Here is a 14808-nt window from a genome sequence, read left to right as displayed (position 1 = left end):
CCTGGTGCCGCCGGGCAGCTCCTCCCGCTGCTTTGGTCGTGTTTGGTCGCGGTTCTGAGCTGCGTCGGGAGCCGGGGCTGCAGCCCCTCTGCTCCCTCCAACTAATGATTCCAAATCAGGCAAAACACCCTTCATGCAAATTCCCTGTGGAATCCAAAAATACCGAAGGCAACGCAGGGAAGTGTATTTTGTGTGACTTAGGAAGGAGGTGGCGGTGGCTGGGGCTGCCGCGGTGGTGACACGCGGGTTGCTAACCCAAGCCCCCACCACAGGCTTCCAGCCACTGCTTTGCCTTTATCTGCATTTATTAGCAGTCCTTAGGACTACTTTGCTCCACTACCCCATTACCCCAGTTCTCTGCAAAGGACCCATGTGCAGTGCAGCTGTCATGGCATGCACGGCACGAGTGTCATGGGATGCATGGTCCAAACATCGTGGGACAGATGGTGCAAACGTTGGGTAATGCTGGTGCAAACATTGGGTAATGCTGGTGCAAACGTTGGGTAATGCTGGTGCAAATGTTGGGTAATGCTGGTGCAAACGTTGGGTAATGCTGGTGCAAACGTTGGGTAATGCTGGTGCAAACATTGGGTAATGCTGGTGCAAACGTTGGGTAATGCTGGTGCAAACGTTGGGTAATGCTGGTGCAAATGTTGGGTAATGCTGGTGCGAACATGGGGTGCTGCCCGGTGCAGCCGTGGCTGCTGCATGGCGCAGAGTCGGGCAGTATCTCTCAGCACCAAAGTCAGCCAAGCACCAGCAGGCTCCACTCTCTTCCTCAGAATGCACATGATTTTTTTCCTTTACTTTTTGAGGATAAATATTTGTGCCAAACTACTATATTTTTAACATGATCATTATTTATTTGACACAGAAAATATAAATTGTATTTCAGCCATTTTCAGCGCAAGATCCGTACGTATTGCCCGGCTCAGTCACGCTGCAGCAGAACCTTTCGGTTGCGATCTGAGTCTTTAAAGCCCCCGTTGAGGCTGGGAAGGGGTTGGAGGCGCTGTTAGCCTTGCGGAGCCACCCTTATTTTGGAGCCGTGTGTTGAGCTGGGCTGTTTCCTGGCACACGGTGCAGGGAGCTCCATGCCCACGAAACGCAGGACGTTCATCCCCGTTCACCCGTCCCCTTCGGTGGGTGAGGAGAGGCCGACGCGTCCCCACGGCGCCGGTTGTCCCGGCCTGGCCGCGGGACGCGGGCGCAGAGCGGCCCCGAAGCCGGGCTCGCCCGTGTCCCCAGGAGCGGGGCTGCCCCACGCGTCGTGGCTCCCCACACGGGCACCAGCTCCTGCTCTGCAGGTGAACGCGGCGTCTCCTTGTAGCTCCCCATGGAGCGGCGCGCGGGGCTCCCTCTGCTCCGCTCGCAGGAGGGTTTTCCTAGGAGCAGCAGGCGAGGGAGCGGGGTCAGTGCTGCTGCCTGGTCCCGCAACGCGAGCGCCGCCGCGGAGCCGCCAACGGGTTTGCTCCGGAGACAGGAGCTGGCGGCTCTTGGTGCCACTCTGGGCGCGGGACAAAGCCAAGGACGGCGCCGCCGTGAGCGGGAGGCCGAGCGGGGCCCTCCCGGCACGCAGCGACATTCCGTGCCCTCCGGCACGGAGCGTTCCCGGGAGGGTGGAGCGGGCAGGCTGCGTTCGGGGCACCTCTTGAGAGCTCTCCCGCGTCGCTGCCGTTCCGTCAGCTGTGTGACATTGGGACCTCAAGAACAAGTGGCTTCCATGGGATTTTGTGGGATTTTTTTTTTTAAGCAGGTGAGGATAGATTTATGTGGTGCAGAGCTTGTGTCGCCTCTGCCTTTGCTTTGGGCTGGCTGCTGCTGGAACACCGTGTGCAGTCCTAATAGCCCAAATTAACAGTAATAATGCAAAAGGCACCGAGTGGTTGGCCTGGGTTCAGGTGAGTGCTGTGAGCACCGTTAACCATCGCAGCGGCCTCCGGGCCGAGCGGGACAACAAGCAAGGCTCCGAGCGAAGGGCTCCATGGAAGGACGTCCAAAACGGGGGCAGGGGCATTTTCCAGTGCAAACATGAACAAGAAAAGCTCCCTGAGTGGCAGGAGACACGTTCAGACAAAAACAACCTGTAATTTCAGAACAGGGAGGGAAACCGGCCGTCGGAACGGTTGTGCCGAACCTCCACGGATTGGGAACAAGCCAAGCTCCTCCACATGGGGTGTTTTCCTAGACACGGCCTCGTTAGAGACGGGTGCCGATGACCCGACACGGGATGCCGTGCGGTCCGTGAGCGCGCGGGCTGTCGGGATGCAGCGTTCCCGCTGCAGCGGCGATGCCGCGAGCGCTGCGGATACCTGCTCGCGCCGGCCGCGCGCCGCCGGCTGCTCCCTCCGCAGCTTCTCCGCGCTTTGGTGCTCGTTGCTGCTCCTCTGCCCCTGCTCGTGTGTCGGAGCCGTTCTGGTGCTCGAGGGGCATTTGGGGGCTTTACTCTGCCTGCAACTTATGGGACCGGCAGGGAAATAAAGCAGCTGATAGGAGAGAAGCACGAAGAAGAGGAGGAAGCTGCGCGAAGGGCACGAGGCTGATGCACGGAGGCGGTGGCGGTGCCCGAGGAGGGGCTGGTGCCAGCGGGTCCTGCCGGGGCCGCTTCCGAGGAGGAGCGAGGCGGGAAGGAGAGCGCCCAACCTGCCGGGCGCGCGGCGCTCCGCTCTGTGTATGGTTTGCATCATGTGCTCGTGACACTTTTTTTCCATGCACTAAAAATACCGCCCACAGCTGCGGAGCGGGTCCCTGCCGCCGGTGGCCGTATTGATGGATACGGCCCGCGCGGAGCGGGTTGCACGTGGGGCTGCTCTGCGCCGGCCGCCTCCAGGCCCAGCGCGCTGCGGCCGCCTCTCCCGGCGGTGCGGATACGCGTGTCCCATAAAAAGCACCCGCGCCCTTCGAGCACGCGCTGGGCAGAGGCTGCAGCGGCACCGCTCGTGGCTCGGGCAGCCGGGCAGAGCGGAGCCCTCCGAGCGCCTGGGGCTCCAGGAGCAGCCGCGCGGCCGCGGAGCCGCCCTGGGCAACCCCAGCGCAGCAGGAGGCCGGGCAGCAGCGGGTCCCTCCTGGGAGCTCGGCGCCGCTCTTGGGCTTCCCTCGGACGCGGCCTCGGGGCTCCCGCCGCCACCACGCTCCCTTTTGTCCCCTCTGCTGCTGTGTCCAAACCCGCCCGTCCCCATGGCGAGGGGAGCGACGGGCCGTTGTGCTGGGGCCGCTGTGCGATGCCCTGCTCGCCGGGATGCAGGGATGCACGGGGAGCGTCCCCACGGCACCACTGCGCACATTCCTTGCTCGGGAGGCTCTCGCGTGGGGTGACACCAGCCTTGGATCAGGCTTCGCAGGGGGGAGCCGCAGGGCTGGGCATGGGGCTGCCCCGGGCTGCGGGACGGCCGGGGGATGTGACACGGGATGTGTCGATGCCCTGCGTGGCCCCGCGCCTGGGCTGCTCCCGGCCCCGCGCTCCCCATCCCCGCAGTGTCCCAGGACCCGCCTGTCCCCAGCCCGACTGTGACTCGGGACCCAGCAATCCCCAGCCCAGCTGCTCCCTGGGATCGGCAGTGCCCGTCCTGGCTCTCCCTGTCCCAGCTGTCTCCCAGGACCCAGCTGTTCCCAACCCAGCTGTCCCCTGGAGCCGGCTCCAGGGTGCAGTGATCGATGCGACAATCCCTGTCCTGGCTGTCTCCTGTCCTCCTTTGTCCCCCATCCCAGCTGTCTCCCAGGACTTGGCTGTGACCAATCCTGCTCTTTCCTGGGACCTGCCTGTCCCCAGTCCCAGCTGTCCCCAGGACCCAGCTGCCCCCAGGACCCGGTGTCCCCCAGTGTCCCCAGAACCCATTGATCCCCATCCCGGCTCTAGCCAGTACCCGCTGTCCCCCCTTGTCCGAAGGACCCGACAGTCCCCGTCCTGGCTGTCCCCGGGACCTGTCGATCCCTGTCCCTGTTCCGGCTGTCCCTGGGACCCAGCGCCTCCCATTGTCCCCAGAACCCGTCCACCCTCATCCCGGCTCTACCCGGTAATCGGCGTCCCGCCCTTGTCCCGAGGACCCGACAATCTAAATTCCATCTCATCCCCAGGACCCGGCTCTCCCCAGACCTGCTGTCCGCGGGACCCGTCCATCCCCGTCACCCCCGTTGCCGCCCCGGCTCTCCCCAGGACCCGGCGTCCCCCGCTGTCCCCGGGACCCGTCCCGCTGTCCCCCATCCCGTCCCGCCCGCGCCCGTCGCGGCCGCCGCGGGCAGAAGCAGCGCAGGAGCCGGCGCTACAAGTGCGAGACGTTTATTGAAGCGAGCGGCGCCGCGCGGCCCGGCCCGGCTCGGCTCGGGTCGGCTCGGCCCGGCCCGGCCGCTGCCGTCGGGGCGCGCGGGGCCGCGGCGGTCAGTAGGGCCCCACCACGACGGCCTCCACCTCCTTGGACGGGCGCCGGTCCTTGACCAGAAAGTTGATCATGCCCTCGGACTTGATGAGCAGGTTGCAGCCGAGGAAGAAGATGCCGAAGACCACGGTGAGGGCGAGCACGCACATGACGGCGATCTGCACGACGCGCATGATGTAGAGGCTGCGCTCGTCGGCCGCCGCGCCGTCCGTGACCACGGAGGCGGCCGTGCAGCAGCGCAGCGCCCGCTCCAGCTCGGGCCCCGGCGGCGCCGCCGTGCCCGCCGCCCACGAGCCGTTCATCCCGCCGCCGCCGCCGCCGCCGGGGCGCCGCGCCGCCGCATGCGGCCGGGCCGGGCCGCGCCGAGCCGAGCCGGGCCGGGCCGGGCGGAGCCGAGCCGAGCCGGGCCGGGCGGAGCCGAGACGAGCCGAGCCTCCTGCTCCGCTCCGCGCTGCCCCGCGCCGCTCCGCTCCGCGCCCGGGCGGCTCCGCCGGCCGCGCCGCCCGCCCCGACGCCGGCTCCGCCCCGGGTGGGGCAGCTCCGCCCCCGCGCAGCCCCCGCGCCGCCCCGCGCAGCCCCCGCGCCGCCCCGCGCAGCCCCCGCGCCTGGGAGCGGAGCGGGGCAGCCCCCGATTGCGGGCGGGCTGCGGGGCGGGGGCTGCGGGGGGCCTGGGGGGGCTTTGGGCAGCGCCGGGGGGCAGCGGGTCCGCGAGGCGGCTTTGGAGGGGCTTGGGGACGGGGTTGGGGACGGGGTCTCGGGGCTGGTTTGGGTAGGGGGTCCCGGGGGGTCTCGGCGCGTCGGGAGCCGGAGCGGGGCCAGGGCTGCGTGCGGGCCGGGCGCTGCCGAGGGGGTTCGACCGGGGCTGTGGCCGGGGGCAGCCCCCGCAGCGCCCGGCCCGGCGGGGCCGGTGCCCGCAGCCCGGCCCAGCTCGGCCCTTGTCCCCCCCGCCGCCTTCCCGCGGCTCCCGGGCTGCAGCGGCAGTGGGGTCGGGCAGCCGGTGTAGCCCTTGCACAGGTCCCCTGCGGGTCCGTCCCTTGGCCCTCCAGGGGGTCACTCCGTGCATCTGTGTCCCCGCAGGGTCCCTTCATTGCCCCTGCACAGGGTCCCTCTGTGCATCTGTCCCTGCTGGCAGGGCCTGCCCGCCCGGCGCGCCACGGGCGAGCTGGTCGGCCTGCTTGGCCTGCTGGTTGGCCCGCTTTGTCAGATGGGCCGGGCCGGACTGTCCTGTTCTCACCGAGAAGGTGACGTTAATCCCGGTGAGCGGCGGGAGCGCTGCTGGGATGTCACCCAGGGAAGGGGCTGGTGGAGCCGCGTCCCAGCGCTGCCCGTGCGGCGCTCCGGGAGCCACAGGAGCGTCCGCGCGGGTCCCCGCACGGCTCCGCGCGTGGCCGGGGCTGCTCTGTGCAGGTCCCCGCACGGCTCCGCGCGTGGCCGGGGCTGCTCTGTGCGGGTCCCCACTCTGCTCCATGCAGCTTCCCGCACTGCTCCGTGCGGTGCCGGGGCTGCTCCGCGCAGGTCCCCGCACGGCTCCGCGCGGGGCCGTTGCCGAGGCCGGGCGCGCGGGCCCGGTGCTGGCGCGGGGGCCTCGTGGGGCTCCTGCTCCCCGCTCCTCCTCCTGCTCCGCGGCACAAGCCGCTCCCCCGCCCAGAACACCGGGACTAGGACTATAGACTTTAAGGACTATCTTCTGTAGCCAAAAAATGGAGAATAAAACAACGCACCCATTTAGATAGATTTGATGTGGAAAAAAAGTCATGTAGGTTAATCAAGAGAGAAAAACCCCACGCCGTTTTGGTCGTTGCATGCAAACGGGGAAAGGCAAGGGGCCGGGCCCACGCGCAGGCAGCAGCGCAGCGCCCGCACCCAGTCCCGCACTGCCCGCGCGCGCGGAGCTCCGTGGAGCTCCGTGGAGCTCCGCGCCGGGGCCCGGGGCCGGCTGCACCCGCGGGGCTCGGAGCGGAGCCCCCGGCGCCGTCGGGGCCGAACCGGGGCCGGCCCGGGCGCTGCAGCCGCCTCTCCCCGCGCCGCCGACTGCTGCGCGGGGCCATCGCGCGTCGCGCAGTGACATCTAGTGTGTGCAGGGCGCAGCGCGGGGACACGGGCGGCAGCGCGGGGACAGGGGGGACAGCGTGGGGACACGGGGAGCAGCGTGGGGACACGGGCAAGAGCACGCGGGAACACGGGGAGCAGCGCGGGGACACGGGGGACAGCGTGGGGACAGGGGGGACAGCGCGGGGACACGGGGGACAGCGTGGGGACACGGGCAACAGCACGCGGGAACACGGGGGACAGCGTGGGGACACGGGGGACAGCGCAGGGACACGGGGAGCAGCGCGGGGACACGGGGGATAGCGCGGGGACACGGGGGACAGCGTGGGGACACGGGCAGCAGCGTGGGGACAGGGGAGACAGCGCGGGGACAGGGGGGACAGCGTGGGGACACGGGGGGACAGTGTGGGGACACGAGGAGCAGCGCGCGGGGACACGGGGAGCAGCGCGGGGACACGGGGGGCAGCTCAGGGGCACCGGGGGCAGCGCACGGGGACACGTGGCGGGTACACGGGCTGGCAGCGTGTGGGGACACAGGGTGGGCAGTGCATGGGGACACGAGGTGGGCAATGCGGGGACACAGAGGGGTGGCACTTGGAGACACGTGGAAACAGTGCAGGTAGCGCGTGGGGCCATGGGGCAGCAGCACGTGGGGACACGGGGCGGGCAGCGCATGGGGCCATGGGGCAGCAGCACGTGGGGACACAGTGCAGGCAGCGCGTGGGGACATGGGGCAGCAGCGCGTGGGGACGCGGGGCGGGCAGCGCGAGGCACCTCCGTCTCGCCCCGCGCGGCGCTGCGGTTCGTGGCGGTCGTGGCGCAGCTCCCTGGCCGCGGCCACGTGCCGGGAGAGCGGGCGGCAGGCGGGAATGCCGCGATGCCGCAGGCGAGGCAGGGAGCTGCTGCAGGCGGCCCAGGCGTTTGCAGGCTCTAGGAGCCGCTGTCTTCACTAACATCGAACCATGTTTTTTATTAGGATACCCTTAAATGTCATTTTTAAAATCAGGTCTGCCTCTCACTATCCCGTTGTGCCAGGCAGGGTGCGAGCACGGCGGCCTCCATGGCTCCGCCATCATTCCCTGCATCCCTGCCATCATTCCCTGAGGCTCTGCCATCGCTGCCTGTGCTGGTGCCGTCACTCCCTGCAGCGGGGCCGTCGTTCCCTGCGGCTCGGCCTCCATTCCCTGGGGCTCTGCCGTCATTCCCTGCAGCTCTGTGTATGTTCCCGGCGGCCCTGCATCCATTCCCGGCGGCTCCGTGTCCATTCCCAGCGGCTCCGTGTCCATTCCCGGCGGCTCCGTGTCCGTTCCCGGCGGCGGTGCCGGGCGCTGGGAGGCTCGGAGCGGCGCTGCGCGCGGGCCAGGCCGCGCTGCCACGCGGAGCAGCGCAGGGAAGGGTACTCAGCTCGTTCAGGGCCTGTGCTCTTTCCCTGCCACTTCTAATTCCAGCCCGAGATGGATCTTTGCTTTCTGTTCTCCCAGATTACCTTGTCACGGGTTTATTTGTATCCCGGCTTGGGCGCGCTCTCAGCTCTGTTTGCGCAGAGCTCCTCTAATGGTTATAATTAATTGTGCGTTTGTTCTTCTGGAGGTTCCCCGGGACAAACAGTGCCGGGAGCCTGGGCAGCTGCCCGGCCTCGGCCGCGCGGAGCTCAAACCCCCGGCCCGGGAGGAGCCAACAGCAAACGGGGCTGCAGGCCCCAAACCGCGCGCACCGACGGGAGCTCCGCGCAGACGGCGACGCGGGCGCCGCGGCACCGGGAACGCGGCGGCGGGAAGCGAGCGCCGGCGGGAGCCGCCTCTGCTCTGTGCCCAAGGAGGAGCGCGGGCGGCCTGGGCTCGCTGGGTGCTCCAGGGCTCTGCGAGCCGCCTCGGAACGCCGGCCTCAGAAATAATGCCCTTTTCGCGACGCCTCTTGCGCACAGGCCAATTAGCACAACAAACATTTAGCTCTAGGTAGATCGCTGGGTGAAAAGTCGTTTCTATGACACGGATGCTTTTGTTGATAAATTGCAGTACCAAGTGCAACTTCAAGTGCCTCTCTCTGGCTTTTTTAAAATGTGCTGTTAAAAAAACAAAGAGAAAGAACTCGGTAAAACTAACTTGCTACTGATGACAAGAGTCTTGGAATTCACAAGGGCTATTTTTGTCCCTAGCTTAATGGGATTTACTCCTAATAAAACCATTATTTTACTGGTTCCCATAAATCTAACATCTAACTTGTTACTCTCTTTGAAAGAAGAGTCAAAACTAATACACTGCAGAAAATGTCTTGCAAAACCTAGATTAAAAAAAGAAGAGAAGAGAAGAGAAGAGAAGAGAAGAGAAGAGAAGAGAAGAGAAAGGAGAGGAGAGGAGAGGAGAGGAGAGGAGAGGAGAGGAGAGGAGAGGAGAGGAGAGGAGAGGAGAGGAGAGGAGAGGAGAGGAGAGGAGAGGAGAGGAGAGAAGAGAAGAGAAGAGAAGAGAAGAGAAGAGAAGAGAAGAGAAGAGAAGAGAAGAGAAGAGAAGAGAAGAGAAGAGAAGAGAAGAGAAGAGAAGAGAAGAGAAGAGAAGAGAAGAGAAAGGAGAGGGGAGGGGAGGGGAGGGGAGGGGAGGGGAGAGGAGAGGAGAGGAGAGAGAAAAGCTTTAGTTTGAAAGCTGAAGATGCCACCACTTTTGCTTTGGATGAGCTGACTTCCTGCGATCTGAAATGATGGATTCCCTTCCTGCCTGTGACAGGGTAACAACCAGCAAAGCTGTCACGAAGCTGCCACGCGGTTTTGACATCCTGCACAGGCTCATTCTGCTCATTCTGTGTCTCAATCCGGCACAGCCTGCTGCTTTCCCGTGAAGCGCTGCCTTCCGAAGCTGCGTTTCTGTTGACGAGGGCCTTCCCGGTGCTCCTGCCTGCTGGAAAAGCAAGTCTCCATGGCACCTCCTGGGGGTGCTTCGCGCCCGCAGCCGGAGAGCCCCGGCGCTTCCAGCGCGCCCTGCACGCAGGTCACGCTCCCCGGAACGCCGTCCCCGCGCGGGGATGCTGCGGAGCGGAGCGGCCTCGCGCGTTCCCAACGCCGGCACCGGGCGCCCGCCTGGGAGGACGGCTGGACGGGGCCGAGCAGCTCCGCAGGGCTCCGGGTGCGTTCCTCCGCTTCCTGCGCCGCCGGGAAAACCTCCGCTCCCACCGTCCTTTCCCTGCTCCGGCCTGCATCCATCCACCCTCCTCTTCCTCCCCTGCGTCTCATTCATGTTTCAGGCTGAGTGGAAACTTGCTGCCTGCGTTTGGAAAGGAGGAAGGGGGAGGCTGGCTTGGCCAACAGGACCGCGGCGCGGATGGAGCCGGCGCAACCACAGCGCGCTGCAACCGTGACGCTGCTCCGGCACATTTATATAAATTCATATCAAATATCATACGTATATTTATACTTATATATATTTATTTATATATTTATATATAAATATATAAAATGTATATTTATATATAAATGTATAAAATGTAGGTGCCTTTGGCAAAATAAGTATATATAAATGCAAAACCAAAGAAAATGAAGCCAAAGAGAAGAACCTGGATGCTCGGTACAACCACGGAGTTATATTTTAACCTATGATGAGCTTCAGTGTGGGAGCTAAAACGAGACCCTTAAAAGTTGGTTAGTGAAAGAAAACACCAAAAATGACAATCACAGAGGACTGGAGTAATTCTCTTTAAGATCAAGTGCTTGTTTTCAAGTGGTAACTATTTATCAGAGATATGAAATACAGAAATGAGATATGTAATGCAGAAATCAGAGGTACCAAAACCATGCTAATAGTGTTTCCCTTTCCAAAGCAGAGAGGAAGAATATACAAAAAAGGAGAGTCTTTAATAGTCTTTAGATAGTCTTTAAAGAATGTTAAAAAAAAGAGTAAGAACATGGTGTGAAATGTTAATGACTAAAATCAATTAAGGAGTGATACTCATTTGCTGAAGCCGTTTTCATGACTTTTTGTCCAAACATGCAGCCTTCCCCTGAATGAGTGAACTTCTGGGAGAAAAAAAGAAAGAAAAATAGGTTGCATGTGACAAAAAGGATTGCAAAAACTATAGGAAATACATTATTAAAATGTGTTCTCACATATTTGGAGACATCTGAGGGCAGTGCTGCTACCAGCAGCCTTATTTTGGTAAGACAGGGTAATGAGATGGGATCGGGTTATTTTGTTTCTGCAGGGATGAATGTCTATACTGCCTCCCTGCAACAAGACAAATTGCCAATAAGCATTAAAAACGAGTGGAGCTTGGTGGGAGGAAACGATGCTTGGAGCTGCATGTGCCGGGCAGCCTCTTCCTCGCCAAGGCGAACGGCTCCGCGGGCCAGGCTGAGCGGCCCTGCTGGAGCCCAGGGCGGCAGCAGGAAGAATATTGACGGGGCTGATACCACATGGAAGAAGAAAACCTTGGGATTCTGCAAGGCCGGCAAAAATAGGAAGATTCATCTGGAGAAGGAGGAGCAACTGGTATAGAAAGAAGTTGGACTAGCTGAGCTTCTCAGAGAAGGAAACCAGCAGTGGAAAACTTCCTTTTCATCCTTTTCTGGTGCTGACTGGAGCTCACTTAGGCCACAGCACCCGCGGCTGCAAAGGGAGCTCGCGCGGCTCCCGTCTGAGCGATCCCGCTCACAAACCCGCTCTGCGTTTCGGCAGAGACGCCGGTGCCGCCCGGGTGTTCCCAGGTGGCCACAAAGCCCCAGCGCCCGGGGATCTCCCAGGTGGTGCCAGGAATCCGCACGGAGCTGGGGATGGTGGCGCCGGGCGGCAGCCCCGGCGTCGCGGCGGCACCGCGCGCGCTCCCTCTGCATCCCCCAATGCAGCAAAGCTCCCCTGGAAACGCACCCATCCGCATTGCTTCCTATAATGCCGAGCAAAATTAAACGAAATGACTGCATTTCTACAGCGGAAATTCTGCGAGCGCTATAAATGACACTTCGTAATGCCTGAGAAAGCATTTGGAATGGGTACTTGGAAAAGGAGATCCAGTTCCTCCTGGTAGAGAACATTTCATTTCTTTACAAGTAGTATTTCTGTTATTGTTGCAGGTTCTGAGGCCAAAACCCTCTTCATTTAAAGGGAGTTAATGCAAATGTGCTACGAGCTACCGACCTCACACCACGCTGCATAATGACTGTTCATTTGTAAGTAAGAACATTGGCAATTTATTTTTGAGCCCAAAAGATTGTTGGACGTTATTATATATACATGGAAATGTGATATCTCATTTAAAATTGTGATAGTAGTTACTGACGGAAGCAAAACTAACTCCTAGAAAACACTGCATCTAAAATATGTGTTTTCCAAATACGAATGAGGTCACACTTGGATGTAATCTACGCATTATTAAAATGAAAGATTTCCCCAGGCAAAAAGCCATTAAGCCTGAATTAATGCTGCAAACATCTAACGGCTACTTCAGGTGGGTAATTCTGGCTAAAATATTGCCATAGGTTTCTCTGGTCGCGCTGGGAAGATCAGCCTGGGAATTCGGCTGCAGCCGGAGCCCCTGGCCCTGCTCTGCCGCCCACGGCACGCGGTGGGAGCGGGAACGCCGGCAGGTCCCAGGCAGTCCCGGGAATTGGGAGCGGGAACGCCGGCAGGTCCCAGGCAGTCCTGGGGATCAGGAGCGGGAACGCCGGCAGGTCCCAGGCAGCCCTGGGGATCGGGAGCGGGAACGCCGGCAGGTCCCAGGCAGTCCTGGGGATCGGGAGCGGGAACGCCGGCAGGTCCCAGGCAGTCCCGGGAATCGGGAGCGGGAACGCCGGCAGGTCCCAGGCAGCCCTGGGGATCGGGAGTGGGAACGCCGGCAGGTCCCAGGCAGTCCCAGGAATTGGGAGTGGGAACGCCGGCAGGTCCCAGGCAGCCCCAGGAATCGGGAGCGGGAACACCGGCAGGTCCCAGGCAGTCCTGGGGATCGGGAGCGGGAACGCCGGCAGGTCCCAGGCAGTCCCGGGAATTGGGAGCGGGAACGCCGGCAGATCCCAGGCAGTCCCGGGGATCGGGAGCGGGAACGCCGGCAGGTCCCAGGCAGTCCTGGGGATCGGGAGCGGGAACGCCGGCAGGTCCCAGGCAGTCCCCAAGCCAGACGCAGGCGACATTCACCTCTCGCCATCCCCAAGGCGGATGGCAACGGCCAAGTTTCCGTGTCGGAATGTGCAGCCTCCCTCTGTCACTGCCGGGGAGCAGCTGGGACGCGACCAGCTCTGCCCACCTCCCCTTCCCCTACAACAACTTTTCTCCTGTGTTTTCCGAGTCGTTTCGAACACGACCTGCACAGAGCTAGATCAAACCCCTGTTATCATTTGATGTACTCCAATCAAAACGGCCATTTCTAGCTGCTTTATTGTAATTTCAAGAACTGCAATTGAGTTTGTAAAACATTATTTTCCTCTGAGTTGAGACCAAAAAGACAGCGATCTCTTTGATCGGCGCCTGTGAGGTTTCCACGAGAACGTGTGCGGGGCTCCCAAGGGCTGTCTTATGGTGTGAATTCAAGACGCTTTTTATTTCTAATAAAAAGGCTCTATGACTTGCACTAGTCATAAAGCACTGCTTCCACATAGGATCTTGAAGTGCATTTGCCAGTCATGCAGACAGAAGGGCAGATTTAGGAGAAAAACACTGATTCGATTATACCAGTAACAGAAGTTTAGTTTTAAAGGAGGAAGTCATTTGCAATGGAAAGATAAAGTGTATTGACTGGAAGACAAGTAAAAGGGTCAAAGAAAATTCAATTTTACTAAAATGATGTCTCTATTTCAGTGTATGTGTCATTGTAAGCAAGCTAGAGAAGTGATTCGAGAAGATATATCATCAAAATCGTGAGTGGGGTTGAGCAAGTGGTAGATCCTTGTGAAGTCTCTGACCGCCTCAAGCCCTCTGGGAATCAAAAGCAAGGGTTGTCCTCTGGAGTGTGACGTGTTCCTGGGCACAGGAGCGGGCCTGGCCCTCCGTGAGGGAAGAACAACCCAACCCGCCCGGCCACGCGGCCTCGGGGCGCTGCTGCGTCCCCAGCGGAGCCGGTTTCGAGCCCTTTGCCCTGCTCCGTGGTCAGAATTCAGGATCCAGCGAGCGGCTCCTGGAGGCTGCAGCTCTGTTAGTAACTGAACGTGCTGGGACCGTCCTGCGGCCTGGAGAGCAACCGGCACGAGGTGGCCTCCTTCCACGCAGCTGCTCCCGGGCGTCTTTCTCAACGCGGTGAACTTCCCACCACAAATGTCAGCAGATTTTGGTTGCATCTTTTTTGGGGGGGCCTTCAGTGACTTTCAGGCTGTTTTGTTTTCCTCTTATGCTTTGTCACAATCTGAGCTGTGCATCTTTTATATTTTACAATATGACTAAGTACACGAGTGCGGATGAGGGCTGAAGCTTGAAGCGCGCCGCTTGCTCAACTCAGTGCTGACCTCGATGGGGCAGGAGGAAGCTGCAGCCCCAGGCGGGACCCCAGGCAGCACGAGGGGTGCAAATGCTGCCGAAATGCTCCTGGAAAGCAGGGGAAGAGCCGACCCGTGTTGCAGCAGCTCCCTTTAGCACCTGCACACAACGTCCTTCACAACCTGGTTTATCTACCCCGCAGCTGAGGGCGGCGATGCCGTGCAGCTGGGGGTGCCCTTGCCCTGAAGGAATCCCCAGGACGGTGCTGCAGAAGGAAGAAAAAAAGTTCTGTGTCCATAAGCGCTTCACTGAATCATCTAGGCAGTGACTTGCATTTTAGAATAATCAAAATAAGGCCTAAATCACCCTTTTCCCTGCTCTGAATAGGTGGGCATGTCACCTAGAAGAAATCCTGAGTTATCCTTCCCCTCCCATCCCAAATGAGTTTTCTTAGCTTAATTGAGTTCATGTATTTTTATGTCCTTCCTGTTTTTAACAGCTAGTCACAATGAAATCACTTCTGTCCTAAAATTAATGGTAAGTCACAGGTAATGAAAAATTTGTACTACAGACACTCCCACAATGAATGAAACAGCTTCACTGAGAAGGGTATTGAAGTAATAAACTTGTAATAAATGTCAGCAAGATGTGAGCCCTTTATTGGAAAAAACCCTCATGTACTGCTTTTAACAACCAAACCTGTCAGTTATATAAATGAAACTGTGCATTGAGGAGAAGTATGCTATAAATCCTTTATTTCTGAAATGAAGTTTTATCAAACATGAAAAAATAGGTTGATGACAAATTAATTCTCTGGTAATGCCACACAGGGGTGCATGTGGGTAACAATGTTCTGAAAAACTGAGTCCTGAAAAGGATTTCCCAGCTGTTTTCTTGCATCGTGGGTGCTTTGGGTCTGGAAGCGCCTTCGTGTCTGTCATCATCCTCACCCTCAAATAGTGAACGATTTGGGGATATTAATTTATCATCTTGCAGCCTTATTGATC

General features: G+C 60.4%; 1 protein-coding gene across 1 annotated transcript; it reads right to left on the bottom strand.

Moving 5' to 3' along the window:
* Nucleotides 1-4260: 4260 nt before the first annotated feature.
* Nucleotides 4261-4744, bottom strand: RPRM (reprimo, TP53 dependent G2 arrest mediator homolog). The gene has a single exon (XM_088529163.1). It carries the CDS (start codon nucleotides 4673-4675, stop codon nucleotides 4376-4378), a length of 300 nt encoding a protein of 99 aa, XP_088385289.1. The 5' UTR covers nucleotides 4676-4744; the 3' UTR covers nucleotides 4261-4375.
* Between the last annotated feature and the right edge of the window lie 10064 nt (nucleotides 4745-14808).

The sequence above is a fragment of the Tinamus guttatus genome, unplaced genomic scaffold, assembly GCF_059628265.1.
Source record: "Tinamus guttatus ecotype Peru unplaced genomic scaffold, ASM5962826v1 Tinamus_guttatus_pri_ptg000325l, whole genome shotgun sequence".
Taxonomy (NCBI): Eukaryota; Metazoa; Chordata; class Aves; order Tinamiformes; family Tinamidae; genus Tinamus; species Tinamus guttatus.
Note: the sequence above shows the minus strand (reverse complement) of the source record. Positions and strands in the feature narration are given on the sequence as shown.

What these genes read in the sequence shown, in the direction of transcription:
- RPRM (XM_088529163.1), bottom strand. Translation starts at nt 4,675, where the DNA reads ATGAACGGCTCGTGGGCGGCGGGCACGGCGGCGCCGCCGGGGCCCGAG.